Genomic DNA, 23,430 nt, shown 5'->3' with positions numbered 1-23,430 from the left:
CACCTTGTTAGTACTGGGTTGGAGTTCCTTTTGATTTTGCTCCATATTGACACGATAGCATCACACAGATGCTGCAGATTTGTTGGCTGCACATCCAAGATATGAATCTTCCGTTCCACCACATCCATTTGAGTACGCTGAACTCACTGTCGTGTTCAAAGAACCAGCTTGAGATGATTTAAGCTTTGAGATATGATGCTTTATCCAGTTAAAGCATCCATCAGAAGATGGGTACGCTGTGGTTATAAAGGGATGGACATGGTCAGCAACAATACTCAGGTAGGCTATGATGATTATAAGATTATATGATATAAGATGCTCAGTTGGTACTAAGGGCCCCAAAGTGTGCCAAAAAATATCCCCCACTGTTACACCACCACCAACAGCCTGAACTGTGGATACAAGACAGGATGGACTGATGAATTTGGACCCTACCAAAGCTGAAATCAAATCAAACCAGGCAACATGTTTCCTATCTTCCGTTGTCCAATTTTGGTGAGTGAATTCTTGCCTCAGTTTCCTGTTCTTAGTTGAACAGAGGGGCATCAGATATGGTCTTCAGCTGCTTTAGCCCATCTGCTCCAAGGTTTGACCTGTCGTTCAATTTAGAGATGCTCGTCTGATCACCTGTAACTGAATGTATCCGACACAAAAACACTTTCATTTTACCTTTTGTTGGATTAAATTGTAAAAAAAAAAAATCAGCTTGCAATTTAGCTCTGAGTCCATAAAATCAGAGGTTGCCATCTAAATATAATGTTTTTATTGGTCTCTCGCTGTCTGTTTGATTGTTTTCTAAGAGGGTATTTTTTAAATATAATGCTGCCAGTATTATTATTACAGTTATCTAATGCTTTTCCCATACTCTGTGGTCCTGACCCATACAGTAAACTTTTTCCAATAAGCAAACCCTTTACAGCCACCCCCCCTGCTTTCAATATGTTTATGTCTAAATAATGGAGAAGAATCGGGAAATAGAGGGTGAGCTCCTATTATTCCTGGCATTAAAGCTCTGCAGTGGCTGTCGCCTTGCCAGAGCTCAGGCTGGCAGTCAGCACAAACTGGAGGTAACTGAGAGAAGTCCCTGCCAGCTGCCAGGGTTGGGGGTGGGGTGGGGGTGGGGGTTGAATGCCACCATACCCTCCAGCAGATATTAATCAAAATCCCCGATCAATAACTTCTCAAGTGCTAATAAGCACTGGCAAGTTTCATGATATGTGAGCCCCTTCATCATTTCAACTACCGGGAGATTTATTGGAAATCCATTGTTAGGTCCAAAGTATGAGGTAATGTAGCACTTAGTAAATGAAGTAAAACCCAAAGGCTGGGGTGATTTGTATTTCATTTACAAAGAACATGTCTAATCATTAGTAGCTCCATCTCTCTGAAAAGCAACCAAACTGCCGTAATGATGGCTGTGTTCTTTTATGGCTTACTTACTCAGCAATGTCGCAGGAGATAACAGCAACCGGTAAAGCCTCGCTGTCCTCCACTCCAGGCTGGTTCACTCCAAAAGAGCCATGGGGGACTCCTATGCACCATGGAGTGATTAAAGTCATGTTAGGGAAGCATTATGGGTCAAGTCATAAAGTAATTTGATTTCTGTCCCCCTACACTGTCTCCTATCAAAGTGATTGGTCTCCTGGTCATCTCACTGGCTGACATAATTGTTAATTAACCATTATGGGCTGCCCTCTCTCATCTATATCTCACAGCAATTACTCATTTGACAACAATGCAGTATATCACAGTGCATGATGTTTGGACGCAGACCAGTTTTATAAGTACGAATCAACCTGATATTTTGAAAATGCTGTGCATTTACTCACACGTATGGATTACTTATTTACCCAAATATTGTTTAGCATCAAGCACACGATTGTCTTGCCGCCTCACTTAGCGCCAAGACATATGCACAAGCACTGCAGAGCTGACAGATTTATTAGTCTTTTCAACCAGCTATTGGTGCAAATTTGCAAACTTGTCCTTCACACAGGTTTTCCCTTTTTTTCAAACTCACCCCTTAAGTCATCAGCTCACTGCACGTCAAGGCGAGCTGTCTATTTAAAAATACCACAGCTCAGGTAAAGAGGTCTAGGGGGAAGAAAGTTAAATAAAAAGCTCTTTAAAATGGTATTCATAGAGAAAAAGACAAACAATGTCATGTTGAAAATAAAAGCATGCTCTAAAGTCCATTCTGATGACAGTTGGAAGAATGCGGGCTTTATGGGGGACTTGAGCCCCATCTTTGCTGTATCTTTTAAGCGTGATTATTTACTTAAAACAACAAACCAAATCTCCAAGTCTGGCACTGTGGACGATGGCCCTTTGATTGAGCTCTGAGCTTGAATTCTTAACTAATAAATTGTTCCGTGCCTTTGTCTGGGGCATTAGCAGCAGTAGTCTACGTTTTTCTTGTCCTAATCTCAAGAATGTGGCAGCCTCTTGAGAAGCTCAGGGGTTTCCTCCTCTCCCAGAGCCAGTGTCTTCACTTTGTTTTCTTAGAGGACTCCCTGGATTGACAGGCCTCACCGTTAGCCCTCTCCTCAGCCATCTGTTTTCAACGATTCTGACTGAGCACATCAAAGTCAATCAGTGCTGCAAAGCATTTTAAAAGTCATGCACCCCCCCCTCCTTGTATGCGAGAAATAAAGCAAACTTTTCATCAGGCTCACAAAAAGAGAGACGGTTTGTACTGTGCATGTTTGTGTGTATGGTTTTCAGTGTAAGGGTGACCTGGGAGGGATCCCTGAGCTCACAGGACAGGTATGAGCAGCTTAGCTTTGTTCAGTGCCTACTCTGACGACAGCTCGGTGAGTCACCTAGACACACTCACCTAGGCTAACCTCCTTTGGTCAGGTTCCAACTAATGACAACTCCCTGACAATAAAAATAATCATTAGTGAGACTGAGACGCACAGTCTTCAAAGACAAGACTTGTCTTTGTGTGGTGATGGAAGGACAATGACTTAGAAGACTTTGTGTTGCAGTGGTGGAGGAAGTATCAAAAGCTTTTGCTTTGATTAAAAAAATATCCGGCATTAAATCTTGAAAAAATTGTATGTGTTCATCCTAAACACACAGACACCTTCACACGTGTTCTAAGGCCACAATAATACAAGTTTTCCTCATTAAAACTAATTCTTACACTTTGTTTGCACATGCTAATGCAGTGTTGCTGAAATGTCACTATTGCATGTCACCTCTCATAGTTTGTGTCTTGCCCTGTTTGTGGTCTTTCTCTGCTCTTTTTCTTGCCAGACCCCCAAGCAGTCACAGCTGATGGCTACCCCTACATAGAGGTCTCTTCCTTTTAAAAGGAAGTTTTTCCTCCCCACTCTCGCTAGGTGGTTGCTTATCATTGAAGTGCCTATTGGTGTGAACTGGTGGTATATAAATAAAATGTAATATAATTTAATCAAGCTATATTTGTTTCCTGATAATGGCAATAAAAATGTTCAAAAGACACCAACATCACAATAGCTGATATAGATATAGTACATATTATACACTGCAATACAAAAAAAAATTACCCAATTTACAGTTGTTGTTGTGCAGTTTTTGTACTTGGATGTAAATGTGTTCATTTCACTAGGCGGTCGGGGATTATGAGGATTGGTTTTAGAGTCAACTGTATTTGAATCTGCAGTTTCCAGCACTTCCACAGCCCCAGAGGGACTTTAGAAGATATCAACTAAAGACCAAAAGGGTAAAAATGATCACTTACTATAGTTGTTGTACTTTATTCTTTAAAGAAACAAGGTAGGAAGGTTAAAGCGAAGGTGGAGTGAATTTTTGGATTCGATTCTGGTTTCTGGTTGCTGAGTAGATTATATAACTTGCTCATTAGTTTTCTCAGTGGCTCAAGAGAGAACATGTAAATTCAATAAGCTTAGATTAAATCACAGTAGAAAAAAAATCACAGAAGTCTGGACTGCAAATAATACAATACTTACAGTAATACCGTAAATGAAGCTGCTCAGATTCCACTGCTATTTATGTGATAAAATATTCATCACAAATCCCAAAACACGAATAGCATTAGAGGTACTTGAGATTTTGAACATATTCCTGTACTATGCAGTTATTAATTAACGACACAAAACTGAATCCGTGCCGTTTTAGTTTAGAAACTATCGAAAGCCAATCAGAAGCACTGATGGGGCTGAGTCGTTGGTTGCTCTGGTGATGCGGAGGGCGGGGACTGGTAACCCGGTAACCACCGAAACACTGCTGATAGGATGGCATTGCGGAAGGTTTGGGCTTTAATTTCAGCTCCTTTTCACCCAGATTTGTGATATTATTTAAACAAAACGTTGTAGTTTGCTAATCTGAAAATGTAGTTTTCTTCTACTTCTTTGGTCCTTAGACTTTGACTTCATTAGCTGAAGACTAGAAAACTGGGCACAGTATTTGACAAAATTTCTCCTTTCTGTGGCTTTCTATAGCTCCATACGGGATATATCCCATATATATGTATATATATATATATATATATATGATGTCTATATAATTTCTGCATTTCTGCATTACCTAATAATCATTTCCTCCTGCATTTTGCTGTTGTTGTAGACAGTATAGCTCACAGTGCATTCATTTTTGTTTATAGCTTTGTGCTCATCCTCACTATGATAAATAAGTCTGCATTCACTGCTTTTGCCCAGCTATGCATTTACTGGATGTAACTGCAGTAGTTCACATATTTTACAGAACTTAAAATCCAATGCAAGCAGCAAATTGGTGATCACCTCAGCTGCTTTCCAAGACCACATAATGCGAAGCCTGCTGCATCCAGATTTCTCACTTTCTGACCCTTTGCGGAGACGCAGTAGAGGCAAACATCCCCAGGTGAGAGAAGGAGTGGAAGAAAGGGATCTGCAAAGGCGACATGAGCAAGAAGAGAGAGAATACGTGCTTGGCCCTGCTCCACCACCGTTAACTTTAGGTAGAACAAACAGTTGGGGATTTTAGGAAGACTAGGATATGAATTATAACTATTACTTTAAGTAATTTTTATTTTATTTTTTTATAGCTCAAAAGTTGGGTTTGGTGGCCTCCCCTAGAGAGAGACTGACAGAGGATGAGTGGACCCGGGTCAAAGGAAGGTCCATTCAGCAGGAGGAATCAGCTCAGCCCTGTGCAATATGCAGGGAGGAGTTTCGACTCCAGCCTCAGGTACTCCCCAACACAGTAGCTCCTCTTAATTCCCTGTGTGGGAGCTCTTTTTCCCCCTTTTCTTCTTACTTTTTTTTTTTTTACTGTATTCTGTGTCTGGCCTCAGGGAAGCCTGTGTTTCCCTACACACACACACACACACATGGAAACACAAAGCATCCCCCTTGCCCCCTCCTTCTCCCCTGCAGTTCCTGTATGTTCTAATCTGTGTAGACAACTGTACAAATTTACCCATACTGCCTTGGAACTCAACTGTGACGTGATGATGTAGCAATCAGTGTGTTACTGTGAGGGTCATTCGGTCTTTTACACCTTTCCGATCCCCTTTTAAGATGCCAATCTCCTCAAGAATGCGGGACCAGAATAGACGGCTTCACAAAGAACAGTTGCCATAGATGCGCGTGTAAATATTAGTTTGACTCAGGGGGAGGAAAAAAAAAGTTAATTAGAGCCTGCTAACAAGGGAAAGTGACAAGAGGGAATCGTTGTTGATCTGGCATTTTCTTGAAAGCCTTCATATTGTAACGATGCAATTGTGCTGCAAATCTTATGTTGCATTCCAGCGTTAATGTGACACTTGAAAATGCTTACGACAGCAGTTGTTGTGAATCTTTCGTGTGGAGTATTTGCTCCTCTCTGCAGCTGATAATGTTTTGATACTTACCGCAAATTGTTTGCAACACTGCAGGAATAAAATAGCAAGAGCTCCTCTGCTTCCCAAATGTTTTATTTCACTTCTATATTGTGTGTCTGATGGCAAAGTGCAGCCTGAAGCTTTAGAGCGTAGAGAGAGACATGTGAAATCTCTCTCTCTGGTCTAATGGCTTGTCGAGCTCCTGGAAATTGTACACTGCAGGGGGCCCTTTCACTGGTGATGGAGTGTGTTGGTCAGGCCAAAAACAATGGGAAATCAATACGCCTCCCCCCTTGCCCTCTAGAGACCTGAGTAAACTGGTTTGTGTGCCCAGCCCCATAGCTTCAGTGCTCTACTTTCAGGCAATAAAGGAGTCCCTCTTACAGGTAGAAGAAGGCTATAGTCCAGGTCCCAGTTGGCCCACTGACTCCTTCTATCCTCTTGGTAAATAACAGTGAAAGGCAGATACAGGTGATCACATATGTGCTTGAATACACACAGATTTAGCATGGCTTAAACCTCACAACCACACACTGTATGTGTTCAGAATGCAATCAAGCTTTCCTTAAAACCAATGTGCATTCAGCATCCTCAAGGCTGGAGACAAGTCAGCACCATATATTCAGTCCAACCGTGGAATCTGAGCTGAATATTTTAGATCAAGAGTTTAGATTTTTTTGCATGTTTTCCTTGCTGTTCTTTTCAGGTGTTGCTATCCTGCTCTCACGTTTTCCACCGAGCGTGTCTGCAGGCCTTTGAGAGGTTTTCTGGGCGGAAGCGCTGCCCGCTGTGCAGAAGGGAGCCATATGAAACACGAGTCATCAACGATGCAGCTCGCCTTTTCCGACATCGGTGTGCCACCAGGTAGGGGCGATAAGCTAGTAATATATATATATATTTATATATATATATGTGTGTGTGTGTGTGTGTTAGTGTTTCCATAAATGATTACAGGAGACATTGACCTTTAACGTAACTGATTTTTTGGGATACGTTTGGCAACACTCGCTGGAATTTCTATGGTCAATGATGTGTTACATGGGTGTCTTTTCATATGATGCATGTGTGCAGGATTCAAGCGTACTGGCGAGGTTACAAGGCTCGTAAATGGTACAGAACTATCAAGAAAAGCATCTGCCCAAAAGACAAAAGGCTGAGACGTCAGTTTTTCGAATCAAGGGTGAGATAAACACGGCAGGGATGACATCACAGTGATCACAGCAAACAAACATAAGATCACATCACAGGGCGTCAAGCCTCCATTTTTTATTTCTTTCTTTCCACATTTAACTCGGACATTCTTCGACTGTGTACCTGGTCAAATAACGGCCGCGATGACTATCACATCTTGAGGGTTCAGACGTGGGTTTCAGGTACTCGCTGACCCCAGTGCTAGCACACACACACACACGCGCACACTTCTTCACCTGCTCCTTTGATCTTTTGTGAATCATACACTGTTTGTCCACGAATGTGGAGAGAGTTTTGTGTTCTAGTCAAACAGTCTGGACATTCCTGGGTCAACACAACTGCACCATGTCTCGTGTATATGCTTGGGTTGCTTTTTCTTTATGTCTGGTGTGTGTATGTGTGTGTTCAGTCCTGTGACTGGGTAATATGGAAGAAGGTGAAGAGGAGAGGGAGGTGAACATGTCTTTGGATGCTTGATGCAGTTTGTGATATGTTGAAAGCTAAGGCGGACTCGATAAGAGGTCATTTTTACAAACCCCTGACCACTGATCTCGTAATCTGCCAGGGAATGGGGTCGTTTGACTCTGAAGCTGTGTCGCTTTCATGACGGCTCTCAGGAAAAGGGAACATTGCCACCTAGTGAACCTCCCCCAGCTGAGGCCTTGAATGACCAAAGGCTAAACGGGTCACCATTTTTCTTTACCAAACATCTGTTTGCAGAGTAAACCCTCGTGAAAATTCATCCAGCGGCCATTGTTTGTAATAGATAAAGCTCAAACGCACGTATGTTTTTATGTCTCTATGGAGTGTTGCAATCATGCAGAGTGCCCCTTTCCATCCAAGAGGCTGATTAAGCACAAGTGACAAATGCGTGAGGGCCACACTTACAATATGTCGTAAGGGTCACAGTGTCCCACCCATCCCCCTGTCCGTCTCCATCTTCTCGCCTATAAATCGTCCCTACAGATGTCACATAAACAAAGACACAGCCTTTACTGAGCCAATTAACTCTGTTCTAACACATTAGACCAAGTCCGTGTGCACATTCTCAGGATGGAGTCAGCTGTATCAGCTACTCTACATTCAAGTTGTGTGATTCAGTGGTTGTGGGTGGTCATGAGATTGTCTCATATCTTTTGTCACACCGAGGATGATCTTCAAGAGCCGCGCACCGCAGCGCTGACAGGTCTGATTGACTTGATTTTCAAGAGGGAGACTTATTTGCTTAGCTGACTGTAATGCAAACAGGCGTGTTAGCGCTGAGCCGGGACCTGTATGAGTGGGAGAAACCTATTCTTTCGGTTTTTCCTTATGATAACACACGGCAATAAAGCATCTTTGTATCATGAAGCTACAGGTGTTCCCGAAGGTGTTCCTCAGAAAAAAACACTGACAACAACAGGCAAGTTTCAGAACTCTTATCAGCTTATCCAGATGTCCAGCTTTCAATTTTCGTCCTGTTTCGGAGGTCCGACCCTGAGTCAACACATTACCTCGAGACAGTTCCGACAACTACGTGGATTGCTGCGAGATAACGTAGCGTGCCCCCTCCCCACTCTCTTGTCTGCATCGACTGCGGAGCGAGGCAAAGTTCATCAGAGGCTGAGCTGTTTGCATTGACTGTCGAAAAAAAGTCCACCAGCCACATAAAACCCTCCATCCGAATGCTTAACAGTTGTTTAATTAGTGATAAAAGCCTAGCTGTAAAGCAATTCTGATGTCACTGTGGCAGGCTAAGGGATAAGGTTTGTATTTGTGCATGTATGAAAGCAGGTGTTGGGCCAAACGCTCCTCTGCTGTTAATGCACTTGCAAATTATTCTTACTTTTGCGAGGTGCACAGACCGACAGTGTGACTGTCTTATGTGATTAAGTGAATCGCTGGAGGTTTAAGACTATTGATCAAACAAGACGAGATTTTAAACACATCACCTTGAGCTTAAGGAAGGTCTGATAAAAATTTCTGCAGAACATCAAATCGCTTGTAGCCTGCATGAAGCCACGATAGTTGTTGAACTAGTTAAAATATTCAAATCAGAAGGCTTTAAATGAATGTACAGCCTCTTCATATTTTCATTGACTATGTTTTAATTGTTGCCTAGCAACAGCTGCTGTAAATGGGAGAAGACAGATGAATTCTGTGTAGATAGACATCATAATAATAATTAAAAAAAGACTTTAAAATGGTCAATCTGACAATTGAATAGTTGACTAAATGCTTCAGAGAGAAGAGTGAAGACGCTGTATTTAAAGTCCACATCCCTCTTTGGAAAATGTTGCCCACACACCAAATAAAATCCAAAATAGAAGAATTTGTGGGGCATGCGGGTAGGCTATGTTTTACTTGGTTTAAATGCTACTTCTTCACAGCAGTATTCTTGTGAAGTGATACTGAATTTTTAAGTAGTTAGATTTAAAGTAGTTAAATCACACTGGACTCAGTCTGTGTTGTCTATATATCGAAAAGGAAAGCTCAAGTCCGCCTGAATAGACAGAAAACCGACCATGACGTGTGATATATTCCATCTAGGTGAGAAAGATAAAATCATGCTGGTTAAGCCGATCCAGAAATATGGCTTTGGAACAAATATCAAGAAATCAGAAGTTGCTTTGGAAAAGAGGAGTTAGTATTCAATCATTTAGATTGAACGATTACTGTGCAATTGGTTTGACTGAGTGTCTGCCCAGACGGTGTGTAGCAGTTTGCGTGTGCGTCTGGTGTATGAAGCAGAAAAAAGTGTCAGTGATATGTGTGTTTCCATGTTTCCCAGCACCCTCTTCCTTTTTTTTACTGGTTTCCATTAATTCTCCATGCTAGTGGGAGATGTGACTGTATCGATCTGGCTGTTTAACAACTGCACCCTGTCAGCGTGCCTCAGCCATTACAATACACGCACACATACACACACAAACACACACACAAACAATTAGCCTCCGCCGAAAACACGACTCTATTGTGCGGCTGAATGAAAACGTTCGCATCCTTTGTGCCGCTAAAATGGTTTTTCTAATTAGTTGCAGGAGTTGAATGACAGCTTTGTCCGATACTGTCACACCGACACGGAGGCTTTTCTGAGTGATATCGACCGCTCGCTGTCATCAAGCAGACGAGTGTTCCAGCAGCTGGAGAGAAAGAGCGTCTCCGAACCTCAGGAGAACGACTGGGACCGAATAAAGAGCCAGGTCAGGGGGCGAGATACACTAGAAGCCGCTTGTATAATTAAACAAGGCTACATAAAAATATCTAATCCGAGTCTGATTCTTCTTCCAGCCTTGCCTTTCCCTTGACAAGTCAATGCTTGCAAGGGGACGACAGCATCACAGCTGCAATACAGAAAGTACATATCTCTCAGAGGTGATCATTCATTTTTACCAAATGAATGTGAGTGAGTAGGCTAATAATCCTCTGTGTTTACCAAAAAACACGAGCAAGTCTGATGATGCACGGCAGGCTTTTCATCACCTGGCCTACTGCGGAGGAACTGAAAAGACATTAAGATTTGCTGTTCCTTAAGGCCCCATTGTTGGCTTTCATTGCAGTCAGTGCCATTTTTCCATAGAGGGAGTGGGGTGTGTGCAAAGAAGATGTCTGTTTTTTTTCTTTATCTGGTGTGAAAAGGTTGAGCACAAGGCAGGAGTGGCTCAGCCTTGACATGAAGCATCAAACGCTGAATGCGCTTTCAACACATGCCTTGCACCTTTTTCACGGGTACAAACTCTATAAACTGGCGTGCAGCTCGTTATGAAACATTAAACAGCGGGCGCATGCTGGCCCTTAAATACAGGAAGCTTGCCTTTGGTTAATCATTGGTGAATCCATGCATGTGATGCTTTGTTTTTATAAGGATCGCTGATAAACGCGTTATTGCTTTGTGTCCGATCAAACCTGTCAGGTTCTGCCAACAGAACCTCAATGTCCTCTTATTGTGCAGGTACGTATTAAGGCAAGTTCAAGAGAATTTATGTGGTTTACTTCAAACTCCTACAGGTTATCCAGAGAGGTGTGTGGGACTGCCCCATCTGCCTGACTGCGCTGAGCAACCTCAGCCTCCCGACAGTATCGGAGAGATCCAACCATCAACAGCGGAGACCAACCGTGCTCCTGTCCTGTTCCCACCTTTTCCACCAGCTCTGTCTTGAGGCCTTTGAGGCCTTCTCTGCAGATAGCAGACCTTTGTGTCCACTGTGCAGATCTGCGTACCACAAAAAACTCATCTAATAGGATGGAGATGGCAATCTGGATGAATCCATGTGGGTCACTCAATATAAAATCAGAATCAGCTGTATAAAATACTAAAATAAAATAAGCATTTTTGCTGAAGCTGTGCAGAATTATGCTTTCGTACAATGAATATTCTCTGGGTTACAGCCTCTACATAGAGGTGGGTCACAAACTGAATAAAAAAAAACCAACAACATTTTCAGTTTTGTTAGAAACTTCAACCAAATCAGTTTTTCTCTGGGAAACTTCTTGAATTTGATCCAATTTTTTTTCCTATAACCAACTTTGAACCAGTATCACAATTTTGATAGTTGCACAACTGCACCAATTTAATGTCTGGGACACAGGGTAGCAGAGTGGTAGCCTGGATGTTTTATCCGTTTTCTGATCACTCGAGAAAACTTCAAAAGAATGTCAATATCCCTTTCCACCATATCACAAAGCTATTCGATTGAGATCCGGTAACTCTGGAGGACTACAGTGAATTTATTATCATGTTCAAGAAACCAGTTTGAGATGTTTTGAGTTTTGTGACATGGTGTGTTATCCTGCTGGAAGCACCCATCAGTAGATGGCCACACTGTGGTCACAAATGGATGGACACGGTCAGCAACAATACTCAGGTAGGCTGTGGTGTTTTATCAAAGCTCAGTCGGTAACAAGGGGCCCAAAGTGTGGCAAGAAAATATCTCCCAAACCACTACACAACTAGCAGCCTGTACTGTTGATGCAAGACAGCATGGATCCTATCATCTTCTAATTACTGCCTAAGTTTGGTGAACCCTTGTGAATTGTAGCCTCAGTTCTTAGCTGACAGGAGTGTCATCCAGTGTGGTCTTCTGCTGCTGTAAATATCTGCTTCAAGGTTCAAACTGTTGTGCATTCAGAGATGCTCTTCTGCATACCTTATTTGTAATGAGTGCTTATTTCTTATCAGCTTGAAGTAGTCTGGCCATTCTCATCTGACCTCTGACATCCAAGCATTTTCACCCAAAGACCTGCTGCTTATGGGATGATTTCTTGTTAAGACCATTCTCTGTAAACCCTAGAGATGGTTGTATGGGGAAAGTCAAAGCAGATCAGCATTTTCTGAAATACTCAGGCCAGCCCATTAACAACCAACAACCAAGGTCACTTAAATCACCTTCTTTCCACATTCTCATCCTTAGTTAAGGTGGTCTTAGTTTGAACTATGTCTACAAGCCTTAAAGCAATAGATTTCTGCAGTTTGATTGGCTGATATTTGTATTAATAAGCACCTGTACCAAATGAAGTGACCAGCAAGTGTACATATTACACTGACTTTGACTTCAGATTGTGACACTTCGAGTGGGTGTAAAATTGCTTTGGCTGCAGTTTTAACAGAGCATAGACACGATTTTGAGCCCCGGAAATCTCATGAGGTTTTCACCTATAATTAAGATGTTATGAGGGATAAAAAAAAATGACGGAATACATAAGGCAAATTGAAAAGTGTTCATATTAGACTCACCCTATCATAGTATGCAAGCAGAATCTTGCAAAGCTTCATTAAAATGCTACGGTTTATGTACAATAAATAAATAAAACCAGCTGATCCTGAGGGTTTCAGATAGGGATAATCTAATCATCTATCACAGTTAAACATTAAAAATGAAGCTGGAACCGGTAGGCCGTGATCTCGGCATAATCATGCAGGGTGAAGAAGTGAAGCAGACTAAAACCACAACTAAAGCGTACATAAAACTCTGCATCGCTCACATTTACTTTGTGCATTAAAGAGAAACACGAGAGACGACAGTACGTTGCTCGGCGCGTTATTTACCAAACAGCAGCTAGACCTTCTGTAGTTGTGCCACCGTGAGAGCTAACAGGCAACCAGCAGCTGTTGTTTGACAAGACATAATTATAGCGCGTAGCTCCCCATTAAACCACAAGCTATCTTTTCATTGCTTATTTATGGATTAAACAAGTGAGATATTATGTTAGTGAGCTTTACAGGTGCCATTTTTCTTTATATCTGAGGACGGAGCTAGGATGGCTTCCCAGTCTTATCCTAAGCAAAGCTAATAACATCCTGCCATCATACCCACAACACAAATATTACAATGGTGTCATTCTTCTGATCCAACACATCCACATTTTCACCTTTTATTATGGGAAGGAAAGAAACTGATTACTGGACAAGTAATAGGTAAACATTTAAGTCACAATTAGCCAACAACTGCTGATCACCTGATTGCCACAGTGACAAATGAAAATAAGTTGAAGCATTTTCTTTTATTTGCAAACACACAAACATCAAAAAGAACAAAACATTACATTTAGCAAACGGAAGAATTGTTTAAAAAAAAAAATACATTCACAAAAAACATGTACCAAAATTACATGCAGGGATCGAGTGACAGATGGACAGAAATGAAAGCCTGCTCACTGACATTTCAGAGCAACTTTCAAGTTTTTTGACCCCCCCTTAAAAAACTCCATTAAACAGATGTATTGTAAATGCAGTACGCAGAGTTTGACTGATGTTTTATTAGGGGTGTGACACTTTCCTGCAGTGTGTAGCTGAGTGGATGGACGTACGAGTTTAACCCTTTCACCCAGATGAAGAATTATTATTAATTTGAATCTCTAATCCATCAGCGTCACCCTTTTTTGAACTACCACATTAATTTGTGCCACAATGGTACTTTTCACAGTATGCAGACATCAGCGTGCTTTTACTGGAAACAAATAAAATGACAAGAAACATACCAGAACATCTACCTCAAGTTTCTGCCACTACACAACTTGCTCTCTTGATATGGCCTTGATCACAAATCAGACACATGGCCGTACTTTGGATTTGGGATGAAAAGCCGACATACAAGTCACCATTTACAAAACATTCTCAGGTCTGATTGGAGAAGTTGGTGTCAGTGAGTTTTTTCCTTAAATTCCAGTCTTTATAAAAACATCAAATTGCAGTCAGTTTTTGGTGCAAAAAAATCTCCTTCCCATTTCGATTGCATATACAAATTCAGGTTTTTTTTTCCTTCTTTTCATCACTCTATCACTTAAATGACCATGAAAATACAAAGCGCGCACACACATACACACACACACACACACACGCACACACACAAACATCATCATCAGATCACTCTAATCTAGTCTCAATGGAGCTGATGTGACATAAACATTCATGGCAAAAAGAAATGGCTTCAGACTAGAAACTCTGGCATACAGGAGATCACAGTGGAACTGTCTACACGCTCACAATGCCCATGCACACACGCACCGTGTGCATGGACAAAAACTCCACAGAACCTTAACATTAAGCCTGCGAGATGCTTTTTCGTATAAGGCATTTAAGGTGGTTCTGGAGACAAAGAACATCACAGTTCAGAAGATTATGCAGCAATACAACAACATGTAAAAGGGGCCTGAGTCACCTAGTCTTTCTCACAGCAACAAAGCTGGATGTTTTCTTACTCGTGCATTCTGTGTGAAGACCTACAGGTTTGCATTAGATGAAGCTGTTTATAAAAAAAATATATATATAGCTATATGTACAAGAAAATACAGAATGCTTAGTGATTCAGACCCTGGGTGCGAGCCCAATGTTTACATCCAAAAGAGGTATGAAACAATGAAATATGTACATGTGTATACAACATTTACAAAGAAACGTGACCATTTCTGGGCCCTGTAAAAAAAAAAGTTTCTTTCCTTCTTTATTTATTTATTTATTTTTGAGGATTTGGGGGCGTGGAATAAGCAATATTGTGGTGACATTTTCCTCCGATGTGCATAAAGGAATACAACCTCGTCCTTACTTTCAAACCTGCTCATTGGAAGCGAAGTTAAATAAAACTCCCACAGTTTCCCATTTGTGGAGTCGCTCAAGTCAAATCTGGAGCACCCAAAAAAAAAAAAAAAAAAAAAAAAAAAGTTCTTAACCTACTACATACAAACTAATGACATCATCAATAAAGTTAAAGCGCACTTAGAGTAAAGCCAGATAAAATGACTGATGACAGTCCCGAGTGCTAAAAATTTGAGGCTCTTTTATTAAGAATGACAGTGCCTAATTCACAATATGTGAGCCGTATTGATGCTGTGCAGTTTTACATACCAGCCGTGATGAGTAGGAATAAATGACTCGTCCTCACGCTTCACAAAGCACTTGGTTATTTTTCGACAAACTGACACCTCATTACGCCTGTATCTGTTAACATTAGAACAACAACAAAAAAAACCCTCTACGATTAAAGAACCTTAACTGTGAGTGCACCCTGCCTCACTGTCACAGACACACTAACAATAAAAAACAAAACAACACTGTCTAATTGAATTGTGTAGGTGAAAGTTATGTTAGTGAACACAGAGGTAAATGTAAGACTCTGGTTGCTTCTGTGTAGTGCGGCGGTGTAAAGGTTGTAGGAGAATGGGCAGAGGGAGGGAGAGAATGCCCCTGAAGCAAAAGATGGGTGGTTTGAAGTCACAGTCGTGGTTGAGGTCAACTTCAAGGTCACTGCAGTGATGCCAGTCTATTTCAATCCTCAGTCTCAGCCCTGGCCCTGTCCCAGCTTCCATCCGAGACGCAGAGGATGGAATGTCACGAAGCTAAATTGCTCTCAGCCTCCATTTGCAGCATCCGTCAGACACTGCCTGGGTTTATTAAGTTCCTTCCAATCCTTTTCACCTTTCAGCAGTCAGGCAGTACTGTCGAAATCTCCCTTTGGCTGCATTTACGTGTGTAGGTGTCTGTGTGTGTGTGTGTGTGTGTGTGCGTGCGTGTATGTGTGTGTTGATCTATCGTCCCTTTCACAGAGTTTTCTGATGCCCATTGGCCGAGAGCTTCCCAGATTCTGGGTCTGTGGGGCTGTTTGACAGTTGCAATTTATCCAGACCTGGGCAGTGGGAGATAAGGCAGAAAAATCTCATTAAAAAGCCTCAGACTTTCACTTAGACAGAAGTATTGATGTCCTTTTTCCTCCCTCGGTGCTTCTGTCTGGCATTTTCTAGCCCTATCCCACCCTGTGTATCAAACATGCAGGGCCCGTCACCACAAGCCTTGGGGACTAGTCTCATCTTCTGTCACATGTCAGTTCGGCGACACGCTGAACGTGTCGCTCTATCACACAGAAATAAACACCATTTCTCTCCAAAGCTACCAACTAGGTTGGATTTGTCAGCATCTCAAAATTAGGATTAAATTGAGCAGTCACATACTATTATCAGACAGACGTAGAACCAACATAGCTGTACCAACTGAGGCACATGAAAGACTACGCACTATCCTGTACTATTTACTGAAAGCTGCTGGTTAGAAACTTTTAGGATCTGTACAGACCCTGTTGATGAATTTACCTAAAGCCTTCAGGAGCTCTTCCCGGACAGCTGAGGTGAATTTCCTCACGAGACAAAGTGTTGTCACAACTGCAAACAGCAGGTTGTACGAAAGGACGATGTAAAAGTTTCCCAGCCAATTAAATCTGCCAAAGTCCCCCAAAAGATCAAACCTGGTGATGCCTGTGAAGGACAGAGACACACACACACACACGCACACAAAATAACTGGGTTACAAATGAGGTTGACATTCATTGAAAAATGTGCAATTTCTTACTCAGAACTGTGACCTTTAATAACTCTTCACACAAAGCTGTGATAACCAAGAGTCGAAATGTTTTCTCCTCAGCTGAATTCCACAAAATAAACAAAACCCTGAGAAAAATGAAGTTCATCTTTCCCAAGGCTCCTTCTGACAAGACAAGTATTGTTCATAAGAATTCTTCCTAACAAAAGCACAAGGCTGCAGCAAACTTATGAGCCACTTTGAAAATGTCATTCTCCCCAGGCCCATCTTTTTCAAAAAGTAAAAAAAAAAAAAAAAAGAAAAAAAATATGAAAAAAGGGCTTATATACAAAAACAATTTAATATGGATTACAGGAATAAATACATTTCTGACTCTCAAAAACTACTTGTAATAGCTTTGGTGCACTGTGGGTCCAAGACCAGCCCTCTGTGTTCTAAGGTGGTACAAAAACAACTACTTCAAGAACTCCACAGATTCACACCACTAGTCTTCATGCTCATGTAATTCTAATATCTGTTGACAAATCTGCACATTTCCGAGCAGATTTACACCCAAATCTTTAAAAAAAAAAAAAAAAAAAATCAAACAAAAACTAACCTACATTAAATATTTCCACCCTCTTCAATAACCTTGTGCGAAGACAGAGTGTGCCTACTGAAATCTCAAATACTATGGACAATTCATTTTTGTCCAATCTCCCCTGTAAGGTCAACTCGTGGACCTCTAGACCACTTTTAGCACTGTTGCCACACTGCTGTGAATATGTCATCATGATCTTTGTTAATGTGGCCGTCGATAGAGACAAATTGAAGATGCACAATGCACACAGTTTCTCCAAACTGATATTTCAGCTGTGTGTTGCCATTTTGCCACACTGACGGGAATCCAGCATCCAGTGCAGAGGTATAGTGGTCAGATCAGGACTTCAGGGAGTGATCTTAAAATCGACCATGCTAAAAGCGATCCAGAGTTACACAACGAGACGGCCTTGAAGGGAGGTCATCCAAATGTAGAACATGTAAGAATTCTGATTTGGTTTGGACCAAAGCAATTTCACTCAGGCTTGGGTAAACATTCACTGACCCACTGCACGGCAGAGTTGACGCTTATTTTTATCACTTGGCTGCATTTTGGTTACTGTGAGCACAATTCTCTAAGGAACATAAAAGGATGGCGAGCTAATTATAGCAGCAAAGGTGGCTTGCAGGTGGACTTCATCTCTCCTTCAGACAAAGACAAAGGAGCAGTTACTCCTGCAGCTCCCTCTTAGCTCTACACTGCCAGACCAATTTCAAACCATCTGTCACAGCTGATCACATGCAGCTTGGAAAGCCATCAACACCCTTTTGTTTTCCTGCTTATCCATCCATGCGTTCATGCACTCTAGCTGCGCCTTCCCACAGAGTACTGTGGGGAGATAATTAAGCTTTCAATAACCTGTGTGTACAGATCTGTTTAATGTTATTAAATCATCTTCTCTTATGTTAATTTTGCATGCAACATTGATGAAGGAAATTACTGCATCAATATTTAAAGTCCAAGTACCGTAACTGTATTCTGTCCTGCTATCTGTAAGCAGAAATCACACTGACATGCATCAGACTGAGGAAGCCCTAGTCCCTGGACATTCAACTTCTCCTGTAACATCTTCACAACCTCTGTCATCAATTAGATTGGGCGATCGATTCAGCGTCTGGAGAGATGTATTTACAGCCGCAGTAAGCGGTTTGGCAAGCATCAAGGACCTTTAACAAAATTGCTTGAGAAAAGATGGGGAGAGAGATGATGGAGACCCCAGTCAATACAGCTAGCCACCGTGGTCGGGCTAAATTCATTTCTAATGCCAAAGGTTTTGATCTTGGGTTAGTAATGTGAGAAAATCTAATTGAGGGTTTCAAAAAAAAAAAAAAAAAAAAAGAGAGAGAGAGAGAAAGGAAAAGATGTTCAGTCTCTGAAATGTCAGCAGGGAGACGGAGACATCATGCTGCTTTTGCCTGATTTCAGAGCCGTCAGGACGTTACACTGAATTTCCATCTTCACTCTGACCCTGCCTTAACTCAGCAGAGACCAACATATCATGCAGATTTTGTCAACGTTTTAAATATGAATTGGTGCAAAGTAAAACCAAGCCATAACATCTGGTGATATTACCATTAATCAAGCTGGATTTGATGGTGATGCAGCTTAAAGTGCACAGAGAGAGAGACATTAACGTTCACCCAAACATGTGTAACCTGCAGAGGTGGGAGGGGAGGGTGGAGCTGGTTGTGATGTGCATTTGGTGTAACTAACCATTTGTTACTACACTATTAAACATGCTGCGTGCTCTAGCACAATTCCCTTATCTCTTACACAGTGCATATTTACCACCCACCGACATGAAAACGCCTCACGTCAACACACGAAACCCTTTCTTGTCTCTTAACATCTCACTTCGTCACACTCAACTCTTTGCACGTCTTTTTTTTATCTTGTGCTGAGCGGCCTTTTCTCTTCAACTCTGTCTCATGCATTTATTCCTTTTCATCCATTCAGTGTCACAAAGCAGAACCTGTTGATATTTTGTAAAGCTCCCAGTGAGTCACTGTATGCTCACTCCATCCTATTTTCCCACTCTGTTGCTCTCACACATACTTGCACACGTGCGCACACACACAAACACACACACACACACACACACAAAAGTAATGCTATTTAAACAGCTGTGCTCTGCACTCTGCATGTTTATTAGTGCCATTGTGATGGTGCTACTCCTGTCATTTTTATTCTGCCTGCACTCTTTTCTAACATCACCATGAGAGACTCTAGGAGAATTCAACTCCTGTGACCTGGTGTTGGTGGTAACAATGAAAATTGTTGTGGGAGAGGAAGATTTAATCTTTCTTCTTGTTTGTGCCAAGGACACAATGACAGCTCTGATAAGTCTGTAACCTACATTTCAATCATTCAGTCGTAACACAGCAAAAATACCACCTTCTGTAAAGCTCACTAATGAGCATGCTGTATCTTGTTTCTTTCATTAACAAAGTCTGTTTTTGGTTTTTGGGCAGGAATATTTCTTGTCTGTTCTGCATGTTCAGATTATAAAAGGAGATACAGCATGCTGGTCTCAGCCAGGATAACCCTGAAAGAGGTTTTTATCTCTTTCAGGTTTTCCTTGATAAACCAGCAGTTGGAACTTTTGCATCTTTCATCTGGCAGTGAGAGTGGACATGCTTATAACGAGGACAAGCCATAGTCCAAAGGTAGTCTGGGAACCCATCAGCTTGCCAATAACTTTGTTCTTTACACTCCAGAAGCACCAACTGGAATAGAGGACAACTGATACCATGACCGAAGCCTGTTCTGTCCACCAGAATGGATCTGGATAATTTTTTAAAAAGCTAACAGAAAACAAACTGATCTGTAAGTGATAGCCGTTTATAGAGATTACACCAATGGGCCTTACTGTCGACCGCTTTCTTTTTTAGACCATTATCCTTTCTTTGAATGCAGAGTTTCTTTTTTCCCCCTTCTAATCTGTATTTCTATCAGCGCAGTTTACTCTGTCCCTGGTGCTACCTTTTCTGCCCTCTTCAAATCTGGAAAACCAATTGCTGCTGGTTGCACATTGCAAAAAGGTTGGCCTGTTCACAATATTTAAAACTCTGGTATAAATGAAGTCGGATTTTCCCAGCCTTGCGTGTCCTCCCAAATTCCAACTTTGAATCACAAAAACTGTAGTGTTGGTTGGTGGATTCTCACTTCTTTCAGACAGAGCAAAGCTAGCCGTTTTGTCCCTTTAACCCTCGATTATACTTTACACATCCAGGAGTCTGCTTGGGTCCGCTCAGGTCAGAGTGGCAAATTTCATCAGACGGTGAGCACAAGGGTCCATGCAGACATCCACGTGTCACCACAAACATTGGTCAAGGGAGAATTTATATTACAATGCATCAACTACACATGCACCCTAGGGTAGTGGACTTCAAGTACAACAGGAAGAACTACCCAGCTGTCAGTTTTCCAGCTGTTTGTGTCCACAATGGACAATAATCAGGGATTTACATTTTCAAGCTATCAAGCTCTAACAAGCTACAGCTTCATATTTAGTGGGTGGACTTGATCACCCACTATCAATGTTTTCATCTAACTCTCAAAAAGAAAGCACATTTTTAAAGTTGTCAAACTACTGCTATTTAATCATTTAATGTGTACACAAAAAAATTGGCTGTGAATGAAAAAAAAAAAAAAAAGCAAGCCGTACTCACTCTCCTTACCACAGGCAAAAGAAAATACAAAAACAAAACACTCACATGAAACAGCATACTCACCTAGCGTTCTGGACATCACTGGCAAGGCTGAGCTCAGCACCAGGATGGAGACACAGCAACCAATGATCTGCAAATAAGACCAAATAATCAAACCTCCGATTTTAGAGCCCTCAACAAATTACATGCAATTTATAGTGAGTGTGAAGCAGAAAAAGCACCCATTGCACCAGTAGTTTTAGCCGTGATGTGCCCACACGCATACACGCCACTTGATGATAAATTGGTTCCACATATTATACAATTAGTACCTCTGAAGATGCTCATTATGAGGTTCCCTCTATTGTCCTTTCAAGTCCTTTCACTGAAGCATCATGCTAGTTAACAAGCCTCACCACTCCCAAACTCATTACCAAGTGAATAGTTGCCACCCAGCCCCCTTCTCCCCCGAAGAGAAAAAAAAAAAACTCACTCTCCCTCTGATGTACAAGAAAAGAGCTTGCACTTTGCTGGTGTTTACGCAACTTACAAACAAATATTGAACAGATCAACTAAGGCCATTGAGGGGCCTGGAGGAAAACATTAGTGGGCAGCAGGAACAGAGTAGACAGGAAGGCGGGAGCAATGAAGACAGAAAAAAAAAGACAGGGGAAATAGATGAAACACAGGAGGGGGCAAACACATCAGCACCTTAGGAGCAATTTCAGCACCCTTGCCCCCACTTCACCCCACTCCCTGCCTTTCTATCCCGTCTTTACCGTTGTCATGGTTGTGTCATCCTTCCTGGGAGTGAGTCCCTCAAAGACACGCAGACTGTAGAAGCCAACGACAGAAGACACCATCAAGTAGCTGTTCAGCAAATCAATCAAGGAGCAAAAACACCTAGCTGCAAGTAGAAAGCAGCTTTTCTTTGAGTCAACTTTTTATGTGTCAAGGCTCAACCTTTTCAGCTATCATAAAAGGTGATGAAACAACGCAACATGTTTTCCGGAAGGTGTCCAAGCTCAACTATGTCCTGGGTAAACAAAGCTGCCTTGGCAATGTTGCTCTTGGCCATGGAGCATGTTACTCAGGCCACAGACAAAGGGGAGGTCACTGAAAGGATACAACATGAGGATGATCTCCAGCACTGCCTGAGCCACACCAAATGTGGACAAAGAGGTGTTCCTAATGGCTCGATCCTAGAAGAGAGAGACAAATAGGAAAACAAGGATATTAAACATCCTACACTACCCTTCAGACTAAAACAGATCACAAAAATGACAACACTTGGTGTTGTGTACAACTGCAGACATGAGCAATTACAGAAGACCTGCAAAGTAAGTACGTGGTGCACGAAGAATTTCCCTACTTGAGAAAGACAGAATCAAATTGGCTAAGTAATGAATGGAACAAGATGAAAGAGGCTCTTTGCAAATCACTGTCGACCATACAATATGTGAACAGGTGTTCAAACAAAAACGGCACATTGCTTACGGTAAGAAGAGTGTACAGGCTGAAAGCATGCCAAAAACATAAAAACAACTAAACAAATCCTTTAGCAAATACACTACGCGAACCCCCTCACCCATCCTCACCCCCTCCAACCCCTAAGGCCTTTTGAAAGTGGAGCAGGATAGAGACATACATCCACATACACACCACATACCAAGCATCTGTTGTCAAATGCCAAATATTTGCTTTTTTCGCACTTGGCACCCAAGACGATCCTCCAGAGGATTTGTACATTGAATGGGGGCATCTACAGTACTTCACACAAAGTTACCTAAAACTCCCCTAAAAGTGTTTGCTGCAAATTCAGATTGTTGTAGTTAATGGCATGCTGATACAATAAACATATCTTAATAGAGCTGTGCAGCACAAATCCAGTCATTTTATTTATTTTTTTTAACTCTAAATCATAGAGTACTGCATGTACAGTTAGTGTACAGAAGTGCAAGGCAAATGTGCTGTTACTCGTCATGCAATATGCGCCTACAGCATATTAAACTGCACAGCATATATTTGGTGTGCTGCCGTGGTTTCTGTTTGAGATGTACATTTGTATTCTTTTTCCCTTTCCCACTTTAAGTGTCTTTATCTTGATTTGTTTTGTAAAACGGGCTGCAGGGGAAAAAAGGAAAGCCTGGCAGGTTGTTTCATGCCTTTTTATGCAACTGTCATCCCTGGGAGCTTACTGCAGAGCCATGGTGCAGTGCCCTCTCTCTCTTACACAGAGAATTAGCAGCATTAGCAGACAGAATCTGATGTCATTTATTAATGGAGGGAGGGCAGGCATGCATTAAGATGGCGTGTGCACTCGCAATAAGCATGCAAGTGCGTGCACAGGACACCTAGCTTCTGCTGTACACCTCATTTCCATTCGTCTTTACATTCCGGTAGCAGAAAGAGTGAC

The 23,430-nt window shown here is 41.8% G+C and overlaps 2 protein-coding genes and 1 long non-coding RNA gene across 3 annotated transcripts in view; 1 reads left to right on the top strand and 2 right to left on the bottom strand.

Moving 5' to 3' along the window:
• Window positions 1-511: 511 nt before the first annotated feature.
• LOC102082043 (uncharacterized) lies at window positions 512-4,135 on the bottom strand. Its single transcript, XR_001225159.3, has 4 exons — window positions 3,957-4,135; window positions 2,021-2,094; window positions 1,441-1,531; window positions 512-633 (listed from the first exon to the last, which is right to left on the bottom strand). It is a non-coding gene; the product is annotated as an uncharacterized LOC102082043 (long non-coding RNA).
• Window positions 4,136-4,157: 22 nt separating this feature from the next.
• rnf32 (ring finger protein 32) lies at window positions 4,158-11,331 on the top strand. The gene is made up of 7 exons (XM_005448925.2): window positions 4,158-4,256; window positions 4,711-4,945; window positions 5,033-5,175; window positions 6,516-6,673; window positions 6,881-6,989; window positions 10,015-10,182; window positions 10,988-11,331. The coding sequence occupies exons 1-7, from the start codon at window positions 4,242-4,244 to the stop codon at window positions 11,216-11,218; spliced, it is 1,059 nt and encodes a 352-aa protein (XP_005448982.1). The 5' UTR covers window positions 4,158-4,241; the 3' UTR covers window positions 11,219-11,331.
• Window positions 11,332-13,461: 2,130 nt separating this feature from the next.
• Window positions 13,462-23,430, bottom strand: part of lmbr1 (limb development membrane protein 1) — a 37,879-nt gene continuing 27,910 nt past the window's right edge. Inside the window, exons 13-17 of the mRNA XM_013277430.3 lie at window positions 22,143-22,216; window positions 21,794-21,884; window positions 21,099-21,165; window positions 16,559-16,720; window positions 13,462-16,098 (exon numbers count right to left, since the gene is read on the bottom strand). Coding sequence (XP_013132884.1) covers window positions 16,013-16,098; window positions 16,559-16,720; window positions 21,099-21,165; window positions 21,794-21,884; window positions 22,143-22,216 — 480 coding nt within the window. The 3' untranslated portion in view covers window positions 13,462-16,012. The remainder of the gene's footprint in view (window positions 16,099-16,558; window positions 16,721-21,098; window positions 21,166-21,793; window positions 21,885-22,142; window positions 22,217-23,430) is intronic.

Source organism: Oreochromis niloticus, linkage group LG9, assembly GCF_001858045.2.
Source record: "Oreochromis niloticus isolate F11D_XX linkage group LG9, O_niloticus_UMD_NMBU, whole genome shotgun sequence".
NCBI lineage: Eukaryota > Metazoa > Chordata > Actinopteri > Cichliformes > Cichlidae > Oreochromis > Oreochromis niloticus.
Note: the sequence above shows the minus strand (reverse complement) of the source record. Positions and strands in the feature narration are given on the sequence as shown.

What these genes read in the sequence shown, in the direction of transcription:
- rnf32 (XM_005448925.2), top strand. An exon ending in TCCACCACCGTTAACTTTAG is followed by an intron (nt 4,946 to 5,032) that starts GTAGAACAAACA and finishes ATTTTTTTATAG; the next exon opens with CTCAAAAGTTGGGTTTGGTG. An exon ending in AGTTTCGACTCCAGCCTCAG is followed by an intron (nt 5,176 to 6,515) that starts GTACTCCCCAAC and finishes TGTTCTTTTCAG; the next exon opens with GTGTTGCTATCCTGCTCTCA.